The 23914-nt window shown below is 38.6% G+C and overlaps 1 protein-coding gene across 1 annotated transcript in view; it reads right to left on the bottom strand.

Moving 5' to 3' along the window:
* Positions 1 to 367: 367 nt before the first annotated feature.
* Positions 368 to 23914, bottom strand: part of LOC136873995 (uncharacterized) — a 270477-nt gene continuing 246930 nt past the window's right edge. Inside the window, exons 12-13 of the mRNA XM_068227561.1 lie at positions 691 to 2220; positions 368 to 543 (exon numbers count right to left, since the gene is read on the bottom strand). Of these exons, the coding sequence (XP_068083662.1) occupies positions 368 to 543; positions 691 to 2220 (1706 nt within the window). The remainder of the gene's footprint in view (positions 544 to 690; positions 2221 to 23914) is intronic.

Raw genomic sequence — 23914 nt, forward strand, 5'->3', positions numbered from 1 at the left:
CAGACAAGCATTTACTGCCTGAGCCTCGCATATGCCTTCTTTTTATTTTAACAACGTGAGAATCATATTATAAAAACAATATTAACCAATCATCATAGATTCAAGGGAACAATAAACAATATACAAAAAGGAACACAAAGAAAAATAGGCTATTTTTCCAATGCCAAAAGGATTATTGCAGTCTATCTGCACACATGTAAAAAAGATGCCATGGCAGAGCAACAAACCTTTCAAAATTCTATCACCTACATATATTCTTTACTGAGTTATATAATCTAAATACAGTCAAGATTTCCTTTAATTTTATGGAGAATTTATCTCCTGAGTAAGAGTTTAAAAATAGAATTTTGATTTTGTTTCTTTTGCACTAGTAATATCCTGAGTAATGATGGTAAGTCGAAGGGGAGGTAGAGGTAATATGAGGAGTTCGCGATGAAGGATGATAGGGTGACGGTGAAAGAGGATAGTTCTGGTATCCAGGATGAGGTGGTGGAGACATCATACGTCCAGGGTCGACTAGAGCTTGGTTACCAACAGCAGGCAGTGGGGACATAAGGTTGGGACCCCGGCCTAATTCAGGCACCACGTGATTGGGAGTACCAGGAGGGATAGGAGATGAAGATGTTACAACTCTACCTGCTGGTGTGAGTTGATGGTGGTGATGCGAATGAGGATGATGTGAATGGTGATGGGAGGAAGAACGTGGGAGGGAGAGGTCTACACTGTGTCGACCACCAGGTGTCAAGTCTAGGCTTACCACTCTTAGCACATCAGAATGTGAATAAGGAGGAGGAGGGGAAGTCGAGTAAGTACCACCACGACCTGACATGCTCAAATCCACAGTCTGACGTTCTGTGGCCATGTCATACAAATGGTGGTATCGTGTCATTGGTTGTGAACCAGAAGACACAAATCCATGATGATAACCTCCAGATCTAGCAGACATATCGAGACCTTGAAGCTCAGCTGTAGTACCAACAAGAAGAGGTTCAAAGCCAGATCGTTCACTTGATGATCGACCAAAGTCTTGAGCCACTTCCAAAGATTCATATTGTTTGTAACCGGCAGTAGTTGCTGCCAAGTCTAAGTGAAGGGCCTTCTCCTTCAAGCCCAAACTTAAATTCTGAGCCACAACTACACCCTCCCCTTCATCACTAGATAAATTATCAGTTGGTACTTGGTGGTGGTGATGCAGTTCATAGCGTGGCGTTGGAGTACCAGCAGGAGAGACCAGCTCCTCTTGGTGATGTAGATTATAACTATCAACATGGTTTCGATGGTCATCAGGAGTTCCTGCAGGTGACATCATTTCTTCTTGATGGTGCAGATTATAACCATCCATCAAATGAGGACGTGATGAGGGTGGGTTTGGCGTCTCAGCTGGAGATACCAAGTCCTCTTGATGGTGGAGGTTGTATGGGTCAATAACTTGTGGACGATGAAGGTGGTGGTTCTGAGCATTCACATTACTGCTGTGCTGAGGAGAGCCCATATCCCCACGCTGTAAAGTATAGCTGTCCATATGTTGAAGATGACTTGATTGAGGGGTTTCAGATCGATGAAGAGAGGGATCTGGTGTTGTTGCTGGTGAAACTAACTCCTGACTAGGGTGCAATGAATAACTGTCCATATGTTGTTCGTGACTCTCAGGTGGTGTTCTAGGATGATGCAAAGGAGAAGTATTTGACATACCATGGTGGTGTCCGTTTATTAAGGGATGAGCTGATGAAGATGTAAGAGGATATAGATCCTCTGCATTTGGTTTAGCAGCACTGATAACAGAAGGAGATTCAACTGACGTGGACACAACGCAAGAGCCAGATATATCTATATCTCTCTCAGCGGCATTGAGAGCAGCCTCCACAAGAAGACTGGCATTACAGGACTCAGGTCTTTGATACAAAGACACTGCTACTTTATGGCTATTACCATCTATAATACTAACATTGTCTTCACCGACTTCACCTCTGTCATCTTCAAACTCATATAGATCTTTGGTAGAAATATGTTCTTTAGGAGCAATTCTTGAAGTATCAATGGAACTAATGTCATCACCTAGCCACTTTTTACTACCTTTACTTAACACTACCTTGCTTGGAGTATGGGTGAAGGTGGTAGGGGGCATATAAGCCTCCATTGGAACATGAGACTCCCCAATACTAGGTGGTGGAGGTGGTGAGAGAGTTGGAGGATCATCTGGAGGTCCTCTCTCTTCGAGACCTAGAAAATATAGATTAGTAAGATCAGATATTTAGCATTCAAAAAGCACATTTATAACATTCAGAACATATGAGAAAAATATGGGAAAAAATATCATGGACCTTTCATCTGTCAATTTTATTGTAAAATACTCTATTATATTTTCTAGACTTGGAAGAAAAAAAGAAACACAATACTATAAAAAGTAGGAAAGTGTTTCTTTACCACCAACAAGCAGATGTCCTTAGCACAAAAAACAGGGAAGAATAACATAAAATTTCACCAGATAATATGACAATATTATCATTTCTCACTTGACAACTATCAGTGACAGTACCTGCTTCTGAGTCTGCACAATGCACTTCATATGACTATTCCTGATTACAAGATTTTTTTCTGTCAACATATAATGAATATGAACTCCCAAAGTCTGCATCAGACTTCACTGAAAGAAGATCAGTGAACAGTGTCCGACTATCATGCAGATGAATCTGTGTTATTCTGAGCCGAGTGGCCCAAATTTATGTGGGTGAATGGCTGTATTCATTAACTTAACCTACATGTGAAAGGTATGTATTAACAACAGAACTGAAGATTCTAAACATACTGATCCTGTTAGTAACATGTACCCAAGTTTGCAGAATAGGAAATTCACTCCTAAACATAACCTTTTGTTATGAAAATGTTCAAAGATTTTGTAATATCAAGAATATTCAAGTAATTCTAATTTCTACATTTGACCGAGCTCGATAGCTGCAGTCGCTTAAGTGCGGCCAGTATCCAGTATTCGGGAGATAGTAGGTTCGAACCCCACTATCGGCAGCCCTGAAGATGGTTTTCCGTGGTTTCCCATTTTCACACCAGGCGAATGCTGGGGCTGTACCTTAATTAAGGCCACGGCCGCTTCCTTCCCACTCCTAGCCTTTTCCTGCCCCATCGTCGCCATAAGACCTATCTGTGCCGGTGCGACGTAAAGCAACTAACAAAAAAAAAAAAATTTCTACATTTGCATTTTTTTTTTCAAGGGTTCATCTTTAAATTTAATTTATACCAATATATTCTTGTAAAAATTTGTAATATATGTGGGGTGTACATGTTTTTTAATGAATATTAATTAGACTAATTAGATCTCACAAAATTTTATATAGTTACAATAGGTACCAGCACTTAACTGATTTGTCTCATAACTCTCATCATAATTGCCATTCTTGTAATTAATGTAGAAATGAGGATAGCTTTCATAATTTGTTTCTAGTGTTCTATACTCAATTTTAATTGTTAATTTTCTCCTATTATTCCAAAAGTCCCTTGGGGGAACCTGCTTCTGAGTCTGCACAATGCACTTCATATAACTATTCCTGATTACAAGATTTTTTTCTGTCAACATATAATTAATATGAACTCCCAAAGTCTGCATCAGACTTCACTGAAAGAAGATCAGTGAACAGTGTCCGACTATCATGCAGATGAATCAGTGTTATTCTGAGCCAAGTGGCCTAAATGGCAGATACGGGGTCTACATAAGAATGGGTTTGGTTCAAATACCGTATTTTTTGGACTATAAGTGGCTTTGCTTGAAATGGTTGTCCTTTGCTTGGTTGCCTGAGCGTTTACCTTGTGATCTTCCAAATAACACATATTTAGAGGCTTGTGGAGTAATTTTGTGATTTGATATAGTGTTTTAAAAGTTGGATGGTGTTTTCTCCAGGGCCAGGGCCAGATGTTGTTTTTGAGATTCTTGGTCTGTAGATGAAGTTCATATTGTGCCCTATGCACCAGCCATTTTCTTTTTGTATTGTTAACTATTAATTATACCTTTACTAAATGGTTTGTCAGAGAGAAAAAATGTCAAACAATGACACCTCAGCGGCATCAACTATGACATTTCAGCCATTTTCCTCTTTCTATACCTTATATATGTGTGCCGTGTCCAGAGCTTATCTACTCAACCTATGCTGTGCAGTTCCTTCATGTTAATATAATTTTAATCACTCGGTTAGTCATAAACTGCTACTATTGAATTTATTTAGAGACTTTTGGACTCTTATTTAATCTCTGTTAATGTTAAGAATATCCAGTTTTATAAGACGACTAATCTTATTACTTACGATCATTCAATACTACGCACCATAACCGTCTATAACCACCACGACCCAATTCTCAACACAAACTACCGTAGGATCCATGAAGATCAGCGACATCGGTAGGCCTATTAGCATTTTATGTACTGATAATAACCGATCTCCCTGTCCCTATTGCGGAAAGATATATCCTGGTTAAAGACCGAAAGTGGAGTCCAGCAAGGCAGTGCACTATCCCCATTATTGTTTATCACCATCACGGATGACATAATGAAGAACATCAAGAAAACCTCTAGTAAACTAAATGCAGTGGCCTTTGCTGATGATGTTATGATCCGAAGAGAAACTGAGGAACAAGTACAGTCAAGACTCAATGGATGGAAGGTTCAATCTCAAGATAAGCAAACTCAAAACAGTAGTGATGGCAATAAACAGAGAGGGATGACAGCGAACATCATGATAGGAAACCATCCACTAGAAAGTGTGGAAAGCTTTACATACCTTGGCAATGTAATATCTCGAGATACAGTAGCCACAGAGGGGGTGGCAAATATCGAGTGCTGAAGAGCTTTCACTATTACCAGTAAGTACAACCAGGATGAATGTTCGTCACCCAATTGCACACAGCTGGTACAGTTTTCATACAGCATCTGAACTTTCCTCACCGGTCCCTCTGGCACATTCCTTTTTCTCAGGCATTCCCATATCTTCTCTCTTGCAATGCTGTCACATGCCTTCTCAATATCAAGGAAAACCATAAACAGATCTTTGCCTTTTTCCCAATATTTTTCCATTAACATACGGACATTGAAGATTAGGTCTGTTGTGGACCTGAAGCCATACTGTTCTTCTTCAAACTGTGGCTCTAAGATGGCTCGCAATCTGCCAAGATTTTCTCAAGAATCTTAAGCCCATGAGAAACGAGTGTTATTCCCTGGTATCTGGAGCATTTTCAGCGATTTCCTTTCTTAAACAGGGGGATAATGACACCCTTGCTCCAGTCAGTAGGTATCTTGCCATCTACCCAAAATGCATTGAGCACTCTGTGTAGCCACTGTAAACCCTGGACTCCTGCTGCTTTAATCATGTTCATGCTGATTTCATCGATTCATGGGGATTTCAACAGCTGGTTCTTTTATTCTCTGATCTACTTCTCTCCTGTTGAATAGGTGATCAAAATGATTCCTCAAAACCTCTCTTAATGTCCTCCTCTTTCCTGGCAAGATTTCCATTAGGATACTCAATTGCTTTGATGGTTTCAACTGAATACTTTTGTTTTTGATCACTCTGAACAATAGTTTCATATTGCCTCTGCTGTCTTCCTTCAGTTTTTGAGTAAATTTCTCCCAGCACTTTATCTTTTCCACTTCTACTACTCTTTTAACTCTCAGTTTCTTACCCCGGTAAATTTGCTCAAGGCCTATGATCTTCCCCTCATCCTTTACCTGTTCTGGCTTGGATTTCTCTCTATATCGTTATTTTGTGCCATGTTCCTTTCCTTTATGACTCTTTCTTAGTGAGGGTACAGGTTTCAATACCATAGATTGAGATTGATATAAAATACTGATTGAGCATCACCAGCTTTGATTTTGTTGGTACTTTGGGATCCCAGTGTTCGTACTTTATTGAGGATCTTACTCTTTCATTCCACCAGCGCATCTCTTTTTCCCTTACTCTGACACTTGTCTTCCCACAAACCTCTATTGCTTCTTTTATCAAGGTGTTTTAAATCTTGTCCACTCTACCTCACCACTCTCCACTTCTTCTGTAGGCAGTTGTCCTGTTATACTGTCCTGATAGTCGGTCCTTTCTCCAGTCTGCTGTAGTTCCCACATCTTAATCTTAGATAATTTCCTGGTTGTTATCTTTGGTACATTAATGTCTTTCAGATCTGCTACTAATAACCGGTGGTCGCTATTGAGGTTCTCACGTGGTATTACCTTGACATCAGTAACAAGTCTACTCCTTTCTTTATCTGTAATGACATAGTCAATGACTGTCTTGCTCTTACCATCCCAGCTGTAACGGGTAATCTTGTGACTGACTCTTGTTGAATCAACTGTTTTTTACTACCGAATCGTTTCTTATGCAGAACTTTAGGAGATCTTCCTCTTCTGAATTTCTTCTCCCATAGCCATGTGGTCCCATCACCTTCTATAGCCATTCCTGTCTGTCTCGAGCTGTGTATTGAGGTCCCTGATGATGATTGCCCTCTCTTCACTGATGGTCTCTTCTAGGTCTTTGAGAAACTTGTTCTTTTCATTTTGATAGCACCCGTCTAAAGGGTATACACTTGCACCTGTGTCAGCTTCTCTTTTCCAAGGTGAACTGTTGCCTTTATAATCCTCTCATTAATGTACCGGATCTCTGTAATACCATCTAACTCTTTAGACAATATCAGTCCTACTCCATTTCTCATATGTCTGTTGTTACCATTCCAGTAGAGGGTATAGTTTTTCCTCAACTCTTTCTTCCCTTTACCTTTCCATTTAGTTTCACTCAGTCCTAGAATTGATATTTTCCTTCTCTCCATCATTTCCACTAACTCTTCACATTTCCCAGTCAAACTCAGTACACTGATTGTTCCTATTCGAGTGTGTTGTCTTCTCCGGGGTTGTTGCACAGTCGCAAGGCTTGGCCTATCATCAGGCTGTGAGCCATCATACCTGGTAGGGGTCTGCGGATGCTGTTGTCTACTCAGAGTTCTTTGTTTGCATCCGAGGCTCGTATAAGTGTTGAAAGCGATTGCAGTTACTCTCCGACAGACTTGCTAGACCTAACGTTACAGAAGATTTTCTGTTAGGGTTAACTCCCGTAGCCTTTAGCAATCCCCTGCTGCATCTTGACAGTGAGTGAGAACAACACACATTACTATGAGACAGCCACTGTTTCATCTGCTTATGAAAAATTCTGCACTGAATCAGGCCTTATAGGGAACAATGGGTGTAAGTGGCAACAACTCTGCAGTCACACCTCATGCAGTATTAAGCACTTCTTATTCTTTTTTAAATAAAATTTATATATAAAAGCAATGTATAGGTATGCTTATGAAAACAGTAATTATATAAAAAAATACCAAGTTAAGCAAAACTTCTTTTGACTTCCCAGGACCGATAAATTCCACGTTAAAATGATAGCAACATTTTAAGTAATGTTCATGAAAGTCTGTCATTTTGAGAGCTAGTTGAGAACATACAGGGCTACGGCACACTATGAGTTTATTATGATCGAATGGCGCGAGTTTCGTTGTTTGAACTGATTGATTATCTTAGTTGTGGCACTCACTACTGAGAATATTTGATTTCTTCTGGCACATATGAAAGAATATAATAATGATATACTTGGTATTAGTATAGATAGAATTATTTAAAACGCATTGATGTTTTGATAAGATTACTTGGGAAACATATTGCTTATCTCATGTCACGAACAAGTCATTACGAAAATCCAACGAAAATCCAAATAAACCAAACAGGAAGAAATACCACTCCCTCCTTATAAATACAGATTTAACCCTCTCTTACCCCATGATATATGTTGAAATGATGAACTGTAGTCATACAACAAGACGATAATGATAAATAATGAATTCAAAGATTGTAATTTAACAAATTTCAATTATGTTTATGGTGTTGATTTTTGAATGCAAGGATAGTAATGTAACTTCATTTTCTTTTCGCTATTGCCCAGAACTTAATTTTTATTTCATTAATATGATATTAGCATGCTAATAAATTAGATATAGGACTATTTATACGTTTTCTTTCTGAGTGTAACTTAAAATACGTAGCCATAAAGTAGTATAAGAGCTAATAATATATATTTATGTTAAGTTAGGAGCATTTTCACGGAACATTACTAGGTTTTGGGGGGGAACTGAATGATTAATTGCGTATATTATCACTCTTCAACGGAACCTGCGATTTGTTTATATGATTGGAGAACAGAATTGAAATATTTTGCCCTGAGTAGCTAGCTGAACATATACTTCCAACCACCGTCATGAAATACGCAGTAAACCCCCGCTTTATGAATATTCATGGAATTATTGATAGGTGGAAGGGTGTAATGGTGATCAAGAGATTTTTGAACTCATTCATAAAAGTAACTTTTTCCTTTTCAGAACATAACCATATCAACTTTTCCTACTGAAAGCAGATTGGCACTATCTTGTAAGTCTAAATTTAACTTTTGGGAAGTACTTGCTTCAGCTATCTTTTCAGACTGAACAAATCTCATCATTATGTTTTTCATAAGTTCTTCAAGCAACGTAAAAAGGTAAGGCACCATAGGTTTCTGACTTTGAAATCTTCTGAGGAAAGGTTAAACGTCTGACAAAATACTGCTAGAAGCACTTAATTTTGCCATAAGTAGTGGATTCTTCACAGCTTCTCTAAGGTATTGAAGGTTTTTGTTGTTTTTCTCAGTGTACTCTTTCACAAATTTGTCCATATGATTGTATATTTTAAGTGCTTGATCAACACAGCATACATTTTCCAACCATCTTATTGCAGTGAACTTGTAAGGAAATGCAGTGCTTGGTATGTCTGTATATTTAGCATGTCGAGCAGGGCTATCTTTAAAAAGACTGTACAGAGACCTGAAAAAAGGTCCCAGTCAATTTTGGAGATCCCAGCTTTAATGGCTCTATTCTCTATTGCGAACTGCATATGCCTATATCAAGAAGAGATTTGCCCATGGGGTTTAGGACTTGCAAATGATTTTCAAGTTTTTAAATAAAACTGAGGTTAACAATGAGACTTGCAAAATATTTCCAAAAGGTAAGGAAAGTCCAAGTATAATGCCCGGTTGCAAAAAGGTCCATCAAATCAGTCCTTAATGGCAGATCAGCTGATTGCCAACAACTTTGATTCCAGTGTGCGTTGAAGAAAACCTAAACCCTGATCAACTTTCTCCAATTTACTGATTGAAAATCCGAGAAAGAAAGCAATCTGCAACAGCACAACTAGCGACCACTGTCGTGTTGATTAGTTAAGGATGATGTCTATTTTATCCTCTTTGGTGTCTAGCAAAGACATCAAAGTGGCAGTGAATAAAGGAACAGCTGATCCTGATCGTGTTTGAGAAAAGTGAGAAAAGAGCTGATTTTGAGGCTTTCATTTGATTTAATTAATTTTCGACAATATGAGTGTTATCGACACTAAGAAAGGGAGAGGGCCAAATTTTTCATGGAATGATAGAGTCTGCTTACTTAATATAGTTCAGGAATACTAGCACATAATTTAAAATTTTTAAAAACTGGTGTGGGCAAAATTACAAAAGAATAAACAACCATGCTGCGGGTAGGTTGAAGTTTTGGTACGTTGGCTTATTAATTATAAAAAGTCTGGCTTTACATGGATATTAATATGCCAGATATAAGTATTTATTTCAAAATTTGATTGATATAACTTAACAAGTTCCATGTTGAAGATAGAGGTTATATGTTAGAATAATGTCTGCGGAAAACAAAATAGTACGTCACTCAAATCGCACTTTCTACATGAACTTGAATTTATTTATCACTGAATCGTTTAATCAGATGTATTTAATGAAAGAAAAGTATCCTTGAGTTTAAAGACTACAAGCACTGATTGGAGAATCAGTGCTTGGTCAGCATGAATTTGCTAGTCAAATCTGATGGAAGATTGATCGTCGATCAAACACTGATCGGCGTTTCTGCAACTCACATGGGATGATTGCCAATCAAACCCACACTGATTGCCAAACAAACTCCAGTCAAACTTTGATTGGCTTTTCTGCAACTGGGCATAAACCCATCTAATAAGTGATCCACAGTTGCCCTGCCTAAAAATACACTATTCCAATACCTTATTGAAACTTTCTGAAGATTTACTGCACATCCCAAAACCTTCCACACAAGTACATTTGTCCTCTTTGGACAAATTTGTGTAACGATTCATCAAAACAAACAACATAGTCAGAGCACTGATTTAAGTCATTTTGCACACTTTCTTTAAAATATGGGGCTAATCCATAATGAAGTTTTGAGCAATTTTACTGTCTGGGAACATTGTTTTGAAAGCTGTGGAGGTTTCATCACAAGAGTTGAGAGACATCTTCCCAGTGACAACCTGGAGAGCCCATATGGCTTCAGCCAATGTATCATCATCTTCATTCACACTGAAAGTATTTAAACTTCTTTGATTTGTTCCTGGCACTGCTAATTACTTTGTAGCAGTGGCTGTGTATCTTCAAGTGGAGATGGAGTAGAGGTATTCTTTGCAAGAAAAGAAATTGTTGGTTGGGAAGATATAGCTTTCATGTATTTTATAGGAGTAGGTCGTTTAGCATGAGAAGTGACTGCTTGTTTACCCATATTACTAAGTTTGAACAATTTACAACACATTTTACAATATGCTGATGTTGCATCATTTACCAACATGTCCAATATATTGTCCATATGATGTACTGAATTAGGAGGATACACTCATTTTTTCACCTTTGTAAAATAAAAACCGTCAATATGGAATGATTCTAATATCTTGTAATAATATGTCCAACCAACCACTCAGTTTGGGGAACACTTTACTGTCTGGTCAAAATTGATTAAATGTACAACACTGCTTGTTAGCCATTGTCATGAGTTTCAAGAAAACATCTTAGAACTGAAATAAAAAAGAATAACATAAAAATGTTTGAAAGAAATGACTCAAGGGCACAACAAAAATTGCAGAATTGTTGTGCACTTCTTGTGAAAACATACCTGAAAAATAAATGCTACAATAGCCTGAGTTACAGCAGACTAGAGCCTAAAAATATCCCCTCAAATCCATCAATGGGGAAGACTTCCCTGACTTTCCAGACTTTTTGTCTATTTCCCTGACTTTTGCTGACCAAAATTTTTTCCCCTGACTTTCCAGAATGTGGACACTCTCTTTACCCATTTGTCTACCCATTTCTTCTGCTTGGTGTTTCTATTCAGAGAAGCATAGTACTTTCCAAATAGGGTATTCATATTTTCAAGCAATTTTTGTAAGAAACTCATTTGCTTAACACTTTTGTTATTCTTGGCAGCCATTTCTGAAGTTTATACTATGAGCATGGCATGTGATAATATTAGCTTGCTGTCTTATATGCAAATCTAGTAAAGTAAAATTGTTTACTGAGGTAGAAAAATATTTATGAAACACAAAAATGAACTCCAGTGGAAATATGATTGTCATATAGTAAGCTGCTCCTTCTGGAAGTGCCAAGTCCTCAATGGACACAGGCAGACAATCTGGTCCAGGCCTCCCTACTAACAGCTGCTTTAAATAAGCCAGCTGATGATGACTTGGATCAGTGATGCAGGTTTCTCAACCAGGAAATATTACCAGAACATTTCATTAGAGTTTGGTGAAACAGGTCCCAAGTTTCCTTGCCAAATCTCTTACAGTGAACTCTGCTCTGGCATAAAACCTCATGGAACCTCTCTGAAGGATTACAATGACACTAGGTGAAAAAGCTTACTAAGCTTACTTGAAGGTGAAACCTGGACATTAGAATAAGGCATAGATACCAAAGAACTGTGTTGGGAGGTGCAATTTGGAGGAGGTCTAATGACCAAATTAATGATGTTCAAGTCATACACAGAAGGATAGGAACATTGAAAGGAACACATACTATCCCATTACGCATTTCCTTTCAATGTTTCTATTTCTATATATGATTTGATTTGCACTTATTTGTTCCTTTACACTACTTATGAGTTACGGTCAATTAGTAGACATTAAAGAAACAAATTCTCTATCTATTTGTTCAGTCATTAAGCCAGATTCACATAGAGAAAACCTACCTACCCCTCTTTCTTGTGCTGATTTAGAGAACATAATAGATGATGATATTGAAAGTTGTGAAATCTCTGAAGTCATTCATTGATGATGATGATGATGACTGTGCTTACAAACCTGAAGATGACTTTACTGCACAATGGTTCCCTCAGAGTAAAAATTAATGTTGTATAAGATTTGATTTTGCCAAACTAATCTGCCGAACTACTAGGCTTTTGGCTTAAATGTAAGGATCTTCTGGCACCAAGAACAAATTTTTCAAGGTAGACACACAGGGAAAAGGAATGACTGTAGTTCCTTTATTTTCACAGAATGATTCCTTGGTTTACTGCAATAAAATAAACAAGTTAATGCACTTCAATGGAACTGATCATGATCCTAGTTTGTGGAGACATTTTTTGCCTCATCCAACGAGAGCCTCAAAGGAACATTACTGCATAATAGAAATGTATATGGATTCAATGCTGCGACCCATTCAGTTAAAATGAAAGAGGTATTAGAATATGAAGGTACTGTTAACTACAGAACATAATTGAAAATTCATAATGTTTATAGGACAAGATGGGCACATGAAAATGTTCAATTTTTATGTGAATGGAACAACTGAATAAAGTCAACGCATTGAAGTGTGAACATATGGGGAGAGCGTAGACATTTTGTGTGTGGAACTAAACACATCCAACATGAACTGCTTGTCAACCCTCAAAAGGTCTTGTTTCTGCTACTATATATCAGACTGGGTTTAATGACAAAGTTTATAAGAGCTCTACCAAAATAGGGCCCTGCTTCAAGTATCTAACAAAATTTCCCTTCGTCACATCCAAGAAAAATTGAACTCTGGCATTTTTTCTGGTCCTCTTTACTGATGAATATAGATGGAGGACAAGGAGTTTGAGAAGACTATGAATGACAGAAGAAAGGACACATTCAAGTTCTTCAGATCTGTTACTGAAAACTTTCTAGGGAATTAAAGAGATCAAAATCATAAGAACACTGTTAAAACAATGTTGAAAAACTTCAGGAAGTTGGGTTGTACAATGAGTGTAAAAGTTCAGTCTACACTCCCATACCGACTTCTTTCTGTAAAATCTGGGACTTTTATAACTTTTGAACTGAATATGTTTTATTTTGTTAAGAAGGAAGCCATACTTTCCAGTGTTGACTTAGTTAAAGCTCTTCAGTCTGTGGAACGCACAATACCTGTAAAAAACCCACGTTGTTAAACAAGGGATAAAAATACACACTATTAAACAAAGAATGACATATTTCATTCTTGAAAGGGCATCGTCAGATTCTATTCTATTCAGTTCCTTACGAGCCCTGAGGATCATGAGTGACTTGTTCAGCACGTCTTCGCACTTCCCAATACCTCTTCATTCTCTCATTCCTCCTCTTTCTTTCTGCTTCCGTGATCTGAATCTGGATCCTGGTGTCCGTCCATCTGTAACCTTCCGTGAGCTTTCTGAATTTGGACCTATCCTGTACTGTCATCAGTGGATATTTTTCCTTTATGCCAATAGTCTCCCAATCTTCTCTGACTTCATTCATCCACTTATTTCCAGTTAAGCAGGTTGCATTCCATTTCTTCGTCAGCCTACTGTCGTCCATCCTCATGAGATGTCGAACAAACCCTAACCTTCTCCTTCTTATCGCACTTGAGATTGGTTCTAGACTCTCATATAGTTCCTGGCTTGATCTGTGTACCCAGATTTCACCTTGCTTTTTGGTGCCCCATATATGTCTCAAGATTCTTCTTTCCTCCTTCTCCAATTGTACGCATGCTCTTTTGCCTAATGTCAGCATTTCAGTTGCATATAATGCAGCATTCCTGATGGTTATCATGTAGTGTCGCAGTTTGGCGTTCCTCGAGAGGTTCTTCTTTCCACATGTAGTAATGGCTGCATATTGTAGTTTCAGCAGCAGTTGAGCTCTGTCTATGGTACTTTTGTTGCTTTGTACTTTACCCATGATGTTCTTACCTAGGTACCGGAATCTGTCAACTCTCTCTACCACTTGTCCTTTTACATTCCAGTCGGTCTTCATATTCAGTACCTTTGTCTTGTTGTAGGCTACTTTTAGACCAACCTTTGCTGCAGTCTCGCCTAGATTTGCTAGTGCCAACTTCGCGTCTTCTTCCTTCTGATGTAACAACACCATATCATCTGCGAAGGCAAGGTAATCTACTATGACATTCTTTTTGATCTTATATCCAACCTGTACACGTTCAATTCCCATGGTTCTACTCAACTGTCTCCACTGCTTCACCACTTCATCCAAAACTAGGTTAAATATTATTGGTGACAGACCATTCCCTCGTCGGACTCCTGTCTTAATTTCGAAGCTGTCTGACAACATACTCTAGCAGTTGTAGCCTTCAATGTTTCCCCCACCAATGCATGTGTCATAGAATCCAATCCTCTGTCACGTAGGATGTTCAGTAGTGTGTTCCTGTCTATCGAGTCATAGGCTTTTGTGAAGTCTACAAATGTCACTATTGTGTTCTTTCCTTTCCTGTGTCTGTGTTCTATGATTCTCTTGAGTCCAAAGATCTGTTCTACGCAGTTTCTCCCTTTCCGGAAACCACTCTGGTATTCTCCTATGGTCGATTCAAGCTGTGCTTCCATTCTATTCAGCAATAATTTCGAGAGTATCTTGTACCCAATGTTTAGCAGTGAGATACCTCTGTAGTTATCCAGTATTCTTTTGTTTCCTTTCTTAGGTACTGGTATAATTATGGCTACTTTCCAGTCGCTAGGTATCTTCTTATTTATCCAGATGTCTATTATTATTCTGTACATGCTTTCTTCCATTGTAGGACGACCCCATTTGATCTCCTCGCCGCATATACCATCATTACCTGCCACTTTGTTGTTCTTGAGATCCTTGATTGCCTTCACAACTTCTGTTCTGGTGAGTGCTCGTTCAAGGTTGATGTCTCTGCTGTATTGTAGAGTCCGACTTCCTGTGGGTTCTTCTGTGTTCAGTAGATATTTGAAATATCTTGCCATTTCCTCGCATACGTCTTTTTCACCTATTTCAACTTGCCATCTTGTCCTTTCACAAAAGGTTCTTTCGCCTCATAACCCTTTAGCCTGCTCTTCATCTCCTTAAAGAAGGATCGTGATTTGTTCTTCTTAAATGTATGATCAGCTTCTTCCAGCCTCTCATTCCACCTTTTCCTTCTGGAATTCCTGATCGTCTTGGCAGCCATCCTTCTCGCTGTCTCAATTGTTGACAGGTCCTCTTCCTTCTTGGTAGTCTGCCACCTTACCCACATCTTCCTCCTTTACTCTACCACCTCTTCACATTCTTCTGTCCACCACTCATGCTTCCTTCTCTTGTTATTAGTAGCCAATTGTTTGGATTCTTCTCTAACCTTGTTCTTTAAGTTTTCCCATTTACTCTCCACTGTCAGGTTCTTCATGTATTGACCTCTGTTTTTGTTCAGCAGTTCTCTGTCGATCTGGTGTGAGTTTGTTTTCGTGTTTCTCCTAGTTCTGTTTGGTATCCATCTACATTTGATTTCAGTGAGATAGTGGTCACTACTCCATTCTGCTGTTTTTCCTGACTTTGGTGTTCATGATCTCCGCATGGTTTTTGTCTCAGATCGCTACGGGGTCTATCTGCCTTTCACCAATTCTATTAGCCGGACTTACCCAGGTTGTCTTTTTACGCGCCTTGGCTTTACATTGTGTGGTCATGATTCTCATCTTGTGTCTTTTGCACAAGTTTGCAAGCCTTTCTCCATTCTTATTTGTTCTCTATCAAGTCACACTCAAATATTTAGAAATAATATTTATGTTTATTTCTGATTAATACTTAGGAACTGAAAATCTGAAACTTATTTTTATGATGTCCTCTTTTGTCTCTACTCCAGCATTTACTGTGAGGTTTTGGATAACTGTTGCTCTGTCATTAGCATGGGTCCAATGGCTTTAGTCCGTTAACCTACTTTTGCCACGTCATGCACCTCTCCTTGCCACGTCATTGACACGCTGATTTTTATTTTTGTCATGTAAATTTTTGTGTTTGTCACACTTGTCTTTTGGAGCGATGACACAGTCTTTCACGTTACCTTGAAATGTCTGGAGGTGCCTGTGGGAAACAGAAAATGTATCATTGTGCACTTGGAAAATGTAATTGCAAGTGACGATAAAACAACTCCAGTGGCAAAAGTTCTACTGAGAAAACTCACTGATTTTAAATTTGTTCAAATGCTGTGCATTTTTCTGGATTCAGAGGGAGTAGCTAATTCTCAGCACTAATGAACTACATATGAAAAGTACAATAGCATCACTTGAATTTCACAAAACTACCCCTGGCCCAAATGATGATAAATTTGTTACAAATATCTCCATTAGTGGCATTTTCCAAGACATACAACTGAAGGAAGTTGGACCATTTGTTAGTTCTGCTGTCGATTTGCAGGAAGGAAAGATTTTTGTTTCATGAAACTGTAGAAAAGACCACAATATTATCTGATACCTTTGCATGGCCAACTGGAACTGATCTGCAAAATGTGAAAACAGTGAGAACTACATACAATGCATACAAAATTAGTGGTTTGAGTTCAAAGTTCTTGGAAGACGAAAAAACTTGTTTGAACTTTTGGAGTTAGCAAGCAGTGATGGATTTTCTATTCTGGGACAGCTATTATCTATTGTGTGTGTTCTTCTAGTCTCTACAACATCATGTAAGTGAGGACTTATACGAGACAGATTCAGATCATCATTAGAAAGAAACAGCCTGTGTGATTTGATTTGATGATGTATAATATGAATATAACTGCAGTAAATGAATCTGATCTGCAAGGGCTGTGGACCTGTATATCTTTAATAGCAAGTCCACAAAGCACATCCATGGTCACAAACAATGATGAAAGAATTAGGTTACTATTCTGTAGCATTGTATGCCTATGTTCAGTATCTTTTGAATTTTGTAAAACACTAGCATTTACAGCTAATAGTCCTACTATAACTCTTTAATTTAATATTTCTGGACAGTTTAAATGTTAAGATTAGAAAATGTAATACCAAGGTCAATGGTAAGTAGCACAACTCGATTTTTATTGGTATCAGGTTGGTGGGATTCTTGCTGGCTCCTCAATTCAGAGAAAATTTCTGCACCGCTGCTCTACAGGATGATCTTCATCATGTCGTTTGAAATGCCCATACCATACATCTCCAATTTCTCACTGATAGTGATGATACTGAAGGATCCTTGCACATGGTCACTACACAATTGTTTGGACAGAGTAATGCCCGCAGACCACTGCAGCATTTCCATCTGTGGCATGCTCCTTATGACCCTGTTTTTTCTGTGTTGACCAGCATTCTGAGTCATACACAAGGGCAGTTTTGATGACTGTCCTGAAGACTTCCCCCCTTTAAGTTTTATGGGCATCCTTCAACTGCACAAGACATCCAGCCAAAAATGATGTGTTGCCTGACATTGTCATCCATTATGACATCAGTGTAATGACAGAGCAGGGATATTTCAAATTATCTACCATCAGTGGTTCGCCAACTAGGAGAACAGTATTATGCACAAAAAACAGCTTTGGCTCAGAGACGCTGAAGAACATGTATTCTGTTTTCTAACAACTAATCCAAAGCCCACTTCTAACTAGTAATGTTCTCCATTCATTTAAGGTTGCCTCAATTTCATCACATGTTTCAACAACAGTAGGGTTCCTGGTAGTTCTGGTATCACATGCTCTATCAAGTAGTTAATGACAATGATGCACACCAACTTCTACAGAAAACCCTTCACATACACTTGAACCAGCTTTCACTCTGGTCGAGGGATGAGCATACATAACCTGAATCAGCCTTAGACACCCATGAAAGATGTTTTGTGTCGCAATGCCACACAGACAATCTTTCTCGAAAGGTGGTCAAAGTCTTTCTCCAAATCACTGAACACAATGTGGAGTTCCTTGTATAATAGATCAAGATCTGGAGAGTTTGATACGCATCACTGATCAACATACCACCTGTGAACTACACTCTCGTACGATTTGCGAAGACACATTGAAGTTAGTTTGACGCCTCTGTAGTTCCCACATATCCTGATGTAATTATTTATTTATTTTATGTCCCACTAACTACTTTTACAGTGTTTTGGAGACACTGAGATGCCAGAATTTTGTTCTGCAGGAGTTCTTGTTATGTGCCAGCAAATTTACCGACATGAGGCTGATGTATCTGAGCACCTTCAAATACCACCGGACTGAGCCAGGATCAAACCTCCCAAGTAGGGCTCGGAAGGAGAGCGCTCCACCATCCAAACTACTCAGCCTGTTAGTAATATGGTCATCTGACGAGAAGTTGCGTGCATGCAGGGTAATGGGTGCTCTGCATGCACCAATCTCAAGTCCCAAGGCCTGATAAGAAACATCAGTTCTGTCAGCGGTGATTCTTGTGAACTAAGGGGCTGCTGTGAATTTTCAAATTGGTAGTGCAATTGCGCTTTAGTTACACATCCACTGTACGTACTGCATAATGAACACGCATCTCTTTCAGAGAGCTCGCACTGTTTACCATGACTAATGTTTGTAGCTTAGTGTGGTATGTTACTTGTTCTGTACCTACAAGCTGCTCCGACTTCTCGTGAGACGCAGATAGTAGTAGTAGCATGAGGTAAATCTGGGGATAAGAAGTGCATAGCTGTCTTTAATTACAATGTCAACCAATTTCTTTTCATTTCTGTTGCTTTGGAAGTGAAACAATGCATCCGACCCATACCTTATAATCCGTCATTGAAACTATTCTGAACATAATATTGGAATATGCAACCTAGCATATTTGTTGCAAATATCTAAGGGTTATACCAGGCGAGTTGGCCGTGCGGTTAGGGGCACGCAGCTGTGAACTTGCACCTGGGAGATAATGGGTTCAAAACCCACTGTCGACAGTCCTGAATATATTTTTCCGTCATTTCCCATTTTCACATCAGGCAAAAGCTGGGGCTGTACCTTAACTGAAGCCACAGCCACTTCCTTCCCGCTCCTAGAGGTGGTGGTGGTGATTATTGTTTTAAGAGGAAGTACAACTTGGCAACCATTCTTTATATAACACTAATCAGAGGGAAAAAATGCAAGGGCTCCGACACTTTGAAAAATAAAGGTATCGGCCAAAGGAAGACAAAGGCCACTAAGGGTGTGAAAATTAAATACTCCCTAGGCCTCAAGTGCTCTAATACCGTCGGGGTCGGAAAAGAACAGGAGTTGAACAAGGAAAGTCAGATAGGATAGATGAAAGTGAGGAGCCAGGCACAAGTGGAAGCAATGACAGGACTCAGCTGAGGGCCCCGTGGTCACAAACTCACACTCCCAAGTTAAGAACCCCTGGGACCCCTTTTATTCGCCTCTTACAACAGGCAGGAGATACCATGGGTGTTATTCTACCACCCCCACCCACAGGGGAATACCACTCCTAGACCTTTCCTATCCCATCATCACCGTAAGACATACCATGCTGGTGTGACATAAAGCAAATTGTAATTGTCTAGGGGTTATGTAGAGTGATTTGTGAGCAATAATTGAAAGAAAATATTAGGGTGGATCATAGATACCTAAGAAATATCCATTCACCTCTACTCTGCTCTGCAGAAAACTCTGAAACTCATAACATATAAACTGTTTACCATCATCATCATCATCCATGATCTGCATTTAAGGCTGTAGTACAGGTGGCAGACACAATATCAATTGTATAGCAAGTCCTCTATTGAAATGATTTCAAAGAAGTTTGAAATTTATCAACCATCTCACTTGGTAAATTGATGATGATGCTTGTTGTTTAAAGAGGCCTAACACCTAGGTCATCGGCCCCTAATGGAACACAATGAGACGAAATGTAATGACAATTTGAAAGTCCAAAATCATCCACTGACCAGAATTCAAAACACATGACGAAGAATTCATGGATGAAAATGAATTTAATACAATCAGTGGATCCAACCTGCCCCACCTTCGCAGAAACTATCTTAAAACAATAGTATTACTGACCAAGGGACTGCTTCTCAAGCACATTCTTGAAATGATGATGCTTGATGTCTAAAGGAGGCCAAAATCCAGGTCAATGGCCCTGCATAATGCTACTTATCGCAAGTAAACTTGAACTGGAAGATAAGAATTTCATTTCATTTTTGGTCCGTATTGAACTGAGATTACAATTAAATTAATAATATATTATGGTTCCACCTATTCAATACAATAACACTATCTCTTCACCACCTCGGGAACTACTCGACCATTTATCTTAAAGATACGTTCGTTTGTCAACTGTGATTCTCAATTGTTCTAATATTGCACTCTGTGTTACTTATTTCTCTTCACAATGGTGTTTAATTTCAACTTTTCTGCATAACGAGACAACTAGCTATTTGGATCGTAATATACCAAGCATACTATTATAAGATTTAACATCGAGCTATTTATTAATTCATTATATGAATGGCATACTTCAAGAGGGAAATGGAAAATTTTGTATTCATATATTAGGAATCAAAAAGGAAAAGGAATCCAAATTCCCACAATGGTGGGAGAAGGGGGTGAACACTTTTTAACAGATATTGAGAAAGCAAATCTATTTAGTAGAGAATTCAGAGATTCAGTAGAAGATTGTCAGGAGATGAAAACCGAAACAGAAGATAGAGAGGGAGAGACACATAAGGAAACAAGAAGCTTCTCATTCACAAATGAGGATATTTTCAGAGAAATCCAACTGCTTCAGCAATGAAAAGCAGCAGGGAGTGATCAAATTACTGGGGAGGTATTAAAAACAATGGGGTGGTATATAATGACTTATTTAAAATTTCTCTTTGACTATGTCATAAATAATAGTGTAATACCAAAGGAATGGAAGGAATCTATAATAATACCGATTTATAAAGGAACGGGTGATAAAAGGAAACCTGAGAACTACTGACCATTCAGCCTGACCAGTGTAGTTTGTAAAATACTGGAGAGTTTAATAGCAAAGTACATCGAAGGGGTATGTGATGATAAAATTGGTTCATGAGGAGCCAGTATGAATTTAGAAAGAAATTTTCTTGTGAGGCACAACTGGTGGGATTTCAGCAGGACATAACAGATCAGCTGGATTCAGGAGGCCAGTTAGATTGCATAGCCATAAACCTTTCTAAAGCTTTTTGATAGAGTGGAACATGGAATATTATTAAAGAAATTGGAGGGAGTAGGATTGGACATAAGGGTTATACGTTGGATAAGAGCATTTATAAATTCAAGGGTTCAGAAAGTAAAAGTGGGAAATAATGTATTACAGGAAGAGAAAGTTTGGAAGGGAATTGCACAAGATAGTATAATCTGTCCATTACTTTTCTTAATATATGCAAACAATTTAGGGAACAACATAACATCAAAAATAATATTGTATGCAGATGACATAATTGTTTATAGGGAAATAAATAACACTGAGGATTGTTCAGAATTACAAAGGGACCTTGACAGTATCCAACAATAGGTTGAAGAGAATAATATGAAGGTTAATGGAGGCAAAAATACTGTTACAACATTTACAAACAGGAGCTTTAAAACTGAATTTCAATATACTTTGGATGAGGTCATTCTCCCAAAAGATGGCAAGTGCAAATCCTTAGGTGTGAGATTAGAAAGTGATTTGCACTGGAAGAGTCATGTTGATGACATTGTTGGGAAAGCATACAGATTGTTATAAGTCATAATGAGGCTACTTAAAAAGCAGGCAACAAATAATTAAAAGAGAAAAGTTACTTAAGTATGGTTCATCTGTTATTGGAATATATGCAGTGTTTGGGTTCCTCAGCAGGAATACCTAATGGTGTGCAGAGGAAAGCAGCAAGATTTGTAACAGAGGATTTCAGGAGAAAAAGTAGTGTAACAGAAATGTTAAGAGAAACTTGGGTGGGAAACTTTAAGTAAGAGAAGGGAGAAAACTAGACTTATAGGATTATATAGAGCCTATACAGGAGAGGAAGCATGGGGAGAAATCCGTGAGAGGCTTCAGTTGGAAAATTATTATATTGGCAGGACTGACCACAAGTACAAAATTAGAAGGGATTTTAGCACAAGCAACTGGGGTAAATTTTCATTCATTGGGAAGAGCGTGAAGGAGTGGAACAGTTTACCAGGGGTAGTGTTTGATCCTTTTCCAAAATCTGTACAGATATTCAAGAAGAGAATAAACAGGAACAGAGAAAAGAAATTAAATGTTAGAGAGCATTCGACCAGTGCAAGTTATTGTCAATAAAAAATGTTTGTGAATAAATTAACTCCATCCCCTGGTCTATGGAGATTGGACAGCCAAAGTAGGGAACTGCCTGTAGGGGTAAAGTATAGTGGGGACTTCGAAGACCCTGGGACCGCTACGGTAGCTCTGAAGGCCCTTCAGGAACTCTGAAAAGCGGTGGCAACAGGGGATCTGGTTAAGACGCAGCAGGTCGTTATGCTACTTAGGTTCCAAAATGGTAAAAAAAGCAAATTTTAATCTTATGGCAGTTGACTATGTTTGTAAGTACAGGAGATTATTATAAGTAGAATTTTGTAAGCAATATAAATTTATTAACCGATGAGCTGTGTATTTAATTGAAAACATATTGTTGGTGTAAATTGTATAATACTGTATTTCAGGAAAATGACTTCTTCTCTTGTTAATTTAAAATTTAGTGCTTGATAATAATGTATTTTAGTGTACCACTTGCCACTGAGGTAGACACCTCATTTGCAAATAAAGTGATTTTGATTTTTTTGACCTTTGTCTCACGAAGGAAAAAGTGAACTGCTAGGGTCACGACTGAAAGAAAAAATTCTTTGTGCGACTGGAACTACCTTTTCTTGGTACAGACATAGAAAAAAGGAGTTCAGGAAGTATTTCAAGAAGGACGATGATCTGACCTACTGCTGCGACATTCCAGGACTGATAGAACAGCAAGGGAGGTATTACAATCCTGAAGAATGGAGATTGTTTGTGGATTCATCTAAGAGGTGCTTAAAGGCTGTAAATAAATTGAAATGGCGTATTTCTTTTAGTGCCGGGAGTGTCCGAAGACATGTTCGGCTCGTCAGGTGCAGGTCTTTTGATTTGACGCCCGTAGGCAAACTGCGCGTCGTGATGAGGATGAAATGATGATGAAGACAACATCATACATCTAGCCCCCATGCCAGTGAAATTAATCAATGATGGTTAAAATTCCCGACCCTGCCGGGAATCGAACCCAGGACCCCTGTGACCAAAGGCCAGCACACTAACATTTAGCCATGGAGTCGGACCTTAAAGGCTCTACTACTTCACAATGGAAACATTATAGCTCCGATTCCTGTGGCTCATTCCATTTCACTAAAATAAAATTATATCACAAATCAAAGTTATTTAGATAAAATCAAATATCAGGAGCACCGGTGGGATGTGTGTAGTGACTTGACGGTGTGTGGTATTCAGTTAGGACAATAAGCAGGTTTCATTAAATTCCCTTGTTATTTATGTGAATGGGACAGCGGAGGCAGGGATAAACACTGGTCTACACCTTGCTGGCCCAAGAGAGAAGTTTTGATACCTGGTGTAAAAAATGTTACAAATGCTGCTTAGTTGACCCACAAACAATTATTTTGCCACTGCTACACATCAAACTGGGAATCATGATGCAGTTTGTTAAGGCCTTGGACAAAAGCAGCCCCTTTTTAAATACATTTTCCAAATTAATCTGACGCAAAGGTCAAGGTAGGCATTGTTAATGAACCACAAATTAGAAAGCTTCTGAAAGACAGAAACTTCAAACAGATGATGAGGAACGTACTGCATAGATTTCAATAAGGGACGTCATGATGAAGTTCCTAGGAAA

The sequence above is a fragment of the Anabrus simplex genome, chromosome 1 (genome assembly GCF_040414725.1).
Source record: "Anabrus simplex isolate iqAnaSimp1 chromosome 1, ASM4041472v1, whole genome shotgun sequence".
In the NCBI taxonomy this organism is placed as follows: Eukaryota; Metazoa; Arthropoda; class Insecta; order Orthoptera; family Tettigoniidae; genus Anabrus; species Anabrus simplex.